Source organism: Sapajus apella, unplaced genomic scaffold (genome assembly GCF_009761245.1).
Source record: "Sapajus apella isolate SASKATOON/1434 unplaced genomic scaffold, GSC_monkey_1.0 scaffold161, whole genome shotgun sequence".
Taxonomy (NCBI): domain Eukaryota; kingdom Metazoa; phylum Chordata; class Mammalia; order Primates; family Cebidae; genus Sapajus; species Sapajus apella.
In genome coordinates, this window is record NW_022437101.1 from 33,975 (window position 1) to 40,043 (window position 6,069).

A 6,069-nucleotide genomic window follows, 5' to 3' on the forward strand; every position below is an offset into this window, starting at 1 on the left:
TGTGGGGAATGGTGGCTACTTTATTTTTGTCTCTCTTCAGCTCAGCATGGGGCCCAGGGGAAGCTGGAGCTCAGTAAAGGCAGATGGAAGAATGGGGAAGGCACCAGACATGTGCCAAGAGCCACACTTGTTTCTCAAGGCACAGACAGCTGGGGAGTTACAGTATCCTCCATTTGGGCCATCAGAACCTGGTGGGGGACCTTCTTTTCCTCCACACAGAGGCCACCTCCTGACCCTTGTCCATCTGAGGCTTTCAGAAGTCCAGCTTGTTGAAGCAGCCCTGTTTTCAGGGATTCTGGGGTCACTTCTCCCTAGGATCCAAGGCAGCCCTCAGCTCCATGTCTAGGGCATCCCGGGCCAGCTGTCTGTGGCCAGCCCAGGACAGGAGGCCCTGTGGAAGTCCAGGCTTGCTAGGCTCTGGGAATGTGTGGACAGTGTCTGCACTTCCCTTGGCTCATGTGATGACCTGGGAGCTGATGGGAAACTTCCCACAGGCGGGGTCATATGGCAGTCACATGTTGAAGTCTCTTGGAGGATGGGCCTGTGTCTGGGCCCCAGGGCTGGGCGGGCAGGGAGCATTTATTCTCCTGCCACACAATTGCCAGAAACCACAAGGCAGCAGCAGGGTCAGGAGCAGGGCCGGCAGGAGCTGGATGATTAGTGGGTTGCTCGTCCAGCTCTGTGGTTGACTTGCCTTCTGTGATGAACCAGTGTCCTATGATGGACCAGTGCTCTGCGGCAGACGGGTGCTCTGTGATGAACAAGTGGTCTGTGATGGACAAATGGTCTGTGATGGATGGGTTCTCTGTGATGGATGGGTGGAGTGTGATTAACGGATACTTTGCGGTGGATGGGTGGTCTGTGGTGGACGGGTGGTGTGTGATGGATGGGTGGTTTGTGGCGGATGGGTGGTCTGAGGATGAGTGGTCTATGATGGATGGGTGCTCTGTAGTGGATGGGTGGTATGTGATGGATGGCTGGTTTGCGGTGGATGAGTGCTCTGTGATGGATGGGTATTCTGTGGTGAATGGGAGGACTGTTATGAATGGGTGCTCTGTGGTGGATGAGTGGCCTGTGATGAATGGATGGCCTGTGATGGATGGGTGCTCTGTGGTGAATGGGTGGCCAGTGATGGATGGGTGCTCTGTGGAGAATGGGTGGCCTGTGATGGATGGGTGCTCTGTGGTAGATGAGTGGCCTGTGATGAATGGGTGGCCAGTGATGGATGGGGGCTCTGTGGAGAATGGGTGGCCTGTGATGGATGGGTGCCCTGTGGTGAATGGGTGGCCAGTGATGGATGGGGGCCCTGTGGTGAATGAGTGGCCTGTGATAGATGGGGGCTCTGTGGGGAATGGGTGGCCTGTGATGGATGGGGGCTCTGTGGGGAATGGATGGCCTGTTGTGAATGAGTGGCCTGTGATGGATGGGGACTCTGTGGGGTATGGGTGGCCTGTGATGAATGGGTGCTCTATGGTGAATGCATGGCCTGTGATGAATGGGTGGCCTGTGATGGATGGGGGCTCTGTGGTGAATGGGTGGCCTGTGATGGATGGGGGCTCTGTGGTGAATGGGTGGCCTGTGATGGATGGGGGCCCTGTGGTGAATGGGTGGCCTGTGATGGATGGGGGCCCTGTGGTGAATGTGTGGCCTGTGATGGATGGGGGCCCTGTGGTGAATGCGTGGCCTGTGGGGAATGGGTGGTCTGTGATGAATGCATGTCCTGTGGTGAACAGGTAGTCTGTAGTGGATACATGTTCTGTGATGGATGGGTGGCCTGTGATGAATGGATGTTCTGTGATGGATGGATGTTCTATGGTGGATGGGTGCTCTGTGGTGACTGGGTGACCTGTGGTGTATGGGTGCTCTGTGGTGGATGGGTGCTCTGTAGTAAATGGGTGGTCTCTGATGAATGAGTGTCCTGTGGTGAACAGGTAGTCTGTGGCGGATGCATGTTCTTTGATGGATGGGTGGCGTGTGACGGATGCGTGGTCTGTGGTGGACTGGCACCCTGTAGGAGAGAGGTAGTAACGTGCACTACGCCTGCTGGACAATGGTCTTGAAGGGCCTGGGTAGCCTCTTCCCGGTGCCCACCATTTGGCATCCTATCTGCCTACTCCTCGTTCTCTCTAGCTGGTCCCTCCTCCAGCTACCACAGTGGGGCCAGTGGCCAGGGCTGGGACCCAGAGAGCTACAGATCCCTCCTTTGGTCCTGCTCAAGGGCTCTGCCCTAGAGCCCTACAAAGAAAGTCTGAAGCTTCCATGGTCTGAAGAATCCACCCTCACGGCACACCTTGCCTGCAGCACAGGGCTTCTGTGAGGATCACAAAATCTACAGGTATAAAGATAGGCAAGGGTGGGGGTGCTGCGGCCGAGAGGTGCAGGCGCAGGAGCGGGGGCAGGAGACCCGGGTCCATCCCCCACAGCCTCTCTCCCCACTTCCAGGCTCTGCACCATGGATGCATCCACGCACGGGTCTGAGCCTCAGCCTCCACATCTGTGCAAGGGGAATGAACCTCCCTCCCTGGGGGCACTTGTGAGGTTTAGAGAGCTCAGAGGAAGTCCTGGCTCAGAACCAGGGCCATGTAGGGTGTAAGCAACGGGAACACTTCTCTGGGTGTTCCTCACAATAAAGGGATCTTGAGCAGCATCTATGGGAATGCAGGCTGCCCAGGCCTTCCCCAGATCCAGAACTCCGCTTAGAGAGAAGTGTGGGGTGGGGGAGGGGAGGGAAGAGAGGCTATGATGAGCCTGACCCGGCCTGCATGCCTGACAGCCTCCCCATCAGCAGCAAGAGGGGACTTACTTCAGGGATCAGCGAGGGAGCAGAGAGGGGCAGCTCAGGGGCCTGAGCAAGGAGGACAGGAAGAAAAGAGGCTGATGGCATCTGGGAAATGACAGCAAATGACCACCAGGCAGGCTTGGGGACCGGGGTCGTGAGTGGATTTAGGACCAGATCAGCAGCTGGGGCACCGGTTCAGCGGCACATTCACCCTGAAGGTAGCGTGTGGAATTCTCCAGATCCCCTGGACCTGGGAGGCCCGTGTGGAGAAGCTGGACACCCTAGAGGTCCTGGACTCTGGCTCCTGGCAGATAGCCTCCCAGACTCACCCACGTGTGCCAGCTGGAACGGGATCGAGCAGCCCCAGATGCCTGCTGCACATGCTACTTTCTAGGACTCCCTGGGAACTGTGTGCCCTTTTCATTCTCCCAGGGTGTATCTCCTTCCAGGGCAGGGGCTCTGGACAGCTCAGGTTGGTGGCATCCCCACCCTGGTACTCACACAGGTGGTGCTCTTCATGGTGATGTCATTAGAAAAGATGCTCCTGCCATTGTCCAGGCTGGCTTCAGCAAAGACCTCCCTAAAGCACAGAAAGCAAAGATGGCGAGAGCCAGTCCGGGAGATGCAGTTCTTGCCCTTGGTGAGTGGACAGTATGAAAGGTCACTCCCCAAAGCCCTGTGAGGTCAACCTCAGCAATGATGGCCAAGGGGGATGTGGGTCCAGCAGTGAGGGGCCCTGCATGAGGTTTCATGTCATTGTAACTGTGTCTTAAGTGACCACAGATGGCTGCTTGTTGTCACCATTCTGGCTCTTCTGTATTTACAGAGTCCATTGGCTTAACTCTGAAAGGTGACCTGGAGTGAAGGTACCGTTCTTTGGGCAGTCATCTCCTGCATCCTGCCCTCCTCACAGACCCTAGAACATTGCAGATCCCTCAACACCTTGGGGCCACCAACAAGGGAGGTAAGTGATGTGCCCTTAGCCCAGCCACAGACACATGCTGCTCCAGCAGGGGGGGCATCCGCATTCTGTACACCTCACGGTGCCCAACACTGACCTCTGGCCTCCTGCCCTCTAGGGTCTTCTACCAAGGATACTTACTGTCCAGATTTTTCTATCTTTGGTCCAGGAAAGTCATGAAAGTCTTGTCCATACTGATTTTTTTTTTTTCCTAAAAGGAAGTGACATGGGAAGAATGTCGATGTACATGTTCATCCACTGTCCCTCCCACCTCCGGTCCTCATTACACAGAGCTGACCCTGTGGCCCATGACTGGCACCTGGGCTCTGCTTTCCTATTGCAGAGACCCCCGTAAGCACCCGCCACACCCAGGCCCTGTGCATCACTCCGCTATGTAACAGGAGCAGGCAGGCAGAGTCCCTGCTCTCAAAAGACTCACCTTTAGGGACTGCGTGGGAGACAGAAGACAAAATTAAAAATATGCAACAGAGATGGCAGAGTGCAGCGTGCTGTGACGTCCATGAGCAGAGGGAAGGAGAGGCACGGAGGGGAAGGAACAGCCGCTTCGTCACAGGCGACAAGGAGCATTTGCGTGATGCCACTTCATCACAGGCCACCAGGAGCATTCGCGTGACGCTCCACAGTTTCTTCAATCTCATTTTATTTTCTTTTTCTTCCATCATATTTAAGCAAAGTTAAATTTATTGTGCTGTAGTTGAAAATGTTAACAGCACTTGTCTTTGATTTGGGATTTTGGGGTAATGATTTAATTTATTATGTATTAATTTATTATGTATTATGTTTTGTCTACGTCTTTTTTCTACATTGTATCATTTTTATAATAAAATATAGTTAACACTTTAAAAATAATTGTACAAATGTATAACCAAATATAATATCATAATTTTATAAATTAAAATTTCACGTATATGTAAAAATAATTTCTATTGTTTTTCTCTTTTTCATGTAGGTCAGGGTTATTATGCACAAAATGACTCATTTCCACATGGTAAGATTTGCTGGCCTGAACCCAGTTGTCAGATTAGCCATGAACTTCTAAACTGTTGACCTTTTCTTTGGTGCTGATAAAGATAACAATCAGGAAAACATGGTTAGGGAAACAGATTTACTTTGAAAGCTGGAAAGGTTGGGATTACTGGGGTAAAAGTCCCCAAAGTGGTGTGACCTGACTGATGTATGGCATTCAGGACAGCACAGGGAGCTCCTGAGGAGGGCGGGTGGGACTGGCCCCCTGAGGCCATGGCTCAAGGTCAAGATGGGCAGAGGGCCCAGCAACACTGGGCTGCTGGGAAAAGTTTTCAAACTGAGATTAAGCGATTAAACCCATACTTCAGTTACCATATTAAAAAACTTCTTAAATTACCAAAGTATAGCCTATAAAGACAGAAAACATGAAGCATATAGATACAACAAGTTTTGAATATGTCTTCTTGCTTCCCTATTTCTAAAATGTTCCTCAAATGTTTTCATCAGCAGAAAATGTAATTAATGACAAAGTCACTCCTCAGTGCATCTGAGCTCCCTGCAATACACAGGCATGCCTGGCCACTCCTGCATAGGCACTGACCGGGAGCAGGGTGGCCGTCTGCAGAGGCACCCAGGACTGCAGCATGGGCTTTCCCATGTGAGACCTGGTGCTGACCCACCTTGGAGGAAAGACCAGTCTCCTCCAGGAAACCAGTGTACCCACAGGCAGACAGAGGAGGCATCTGAGTACACTTCCTGCAGGTAGGCAGGGACATGCCTTCCCCAAGAACCATCATCTCAGGGAGACAGAAGGTCCCCCTTGGGTAGACAGACAGGTCTCCGGCTTTGTGGCCCTGGAAAAGCTCTTCCATCACCCCTGCCCTGGCTATCCATCCGTGCAAAGGAGGTGCAGTAGGACTGCTTTGAGACTTCGTGGACATAGTGAGCATAAGGCACTTGGCCCAGTATATGATATAAGAAGCGCTCAGTACACAGTAGCTCTCCTTAGGAAGGGGCTGCTCTGTCCCTAAGCCACTCCCATGAAAGTATAGGTCAGTGGAATGTCAATGCCCTGAGACCATCTACACAACTCTGCTACATGAGAATGTGTCAGTGACAGCCTCTGCCCCGTATTATGTACTCAGGGACAGGAGGAGAGATGGCCGAGAAGCATCCTGCAGGGAGAGGAGTCATTCCAAGTTTACCACATGGCCCTGAATAAGAGGCCATTGGATATATCATGATCAGATGGAATGACTGTATCAAGGGGTCAAGAGGGAGAATTGAGGGGAATGCAGAAAATCCAATTGCATCCCAGGTGCTCAGCAGGAAAAAACACATC

General features: G+C 52.6%; 1 protein-coding gene across 1 annotated transcript; it reads right to left on the bottom strand.

Annotated features, from left to right (window-relative positions):
• Nucleotides 1-500: 500 nt before the first annotated feature.
• LOC116542105 (soluble scavenger receptor cysteine-rich domain-containing protein SSC5D-like) lies at nt 501-5,599 on the bottom strand. The gene is made up of 6 exons (XM_032266852.1): nt 5,329-5,599; nt 3,882-3,951; nt 3,281-3,359; nt 2,754-2,845; nt 1,500-2,076; nt 501-1,121 (listed from the first exon to the last, which is right to left on the bottom strand). Exons 1-6 carry the CDS (start codon nt 5,597-5,599, stop codon nt 501-503), a joined length of 1,710 nt encoding a protein of 569 aa, XP_032122743.1.
• Nucleotides 5,600-6,069: the final 470 nt, after the last annotated feature.

Bases quoted from the DNA above. Each gene is read 5' to 3' on its own strand.
- LOC116542105 (XM_032266852.1), bottom strand. From the start codon at position 5,599: ATGGAAGAGCTTTTCCAGGGCCACAAAGCCGGAGACCTGTCTGTCTAC. The intron at 3,952-5,328 runs GTCAGTGCCTAT...ACTTCCTTTTAG, and splicing joins AGACGGCCACCCTGCTCCCG to GAAAAAAAAAAAATCAGTAT. The intron at 1,122-1,499 runs CCATTCATCACA...ATCACTGGCCAC, and splicing joins CCCCATCCATCACAGGCCAC to CCATTCACCACAGAGCACCC.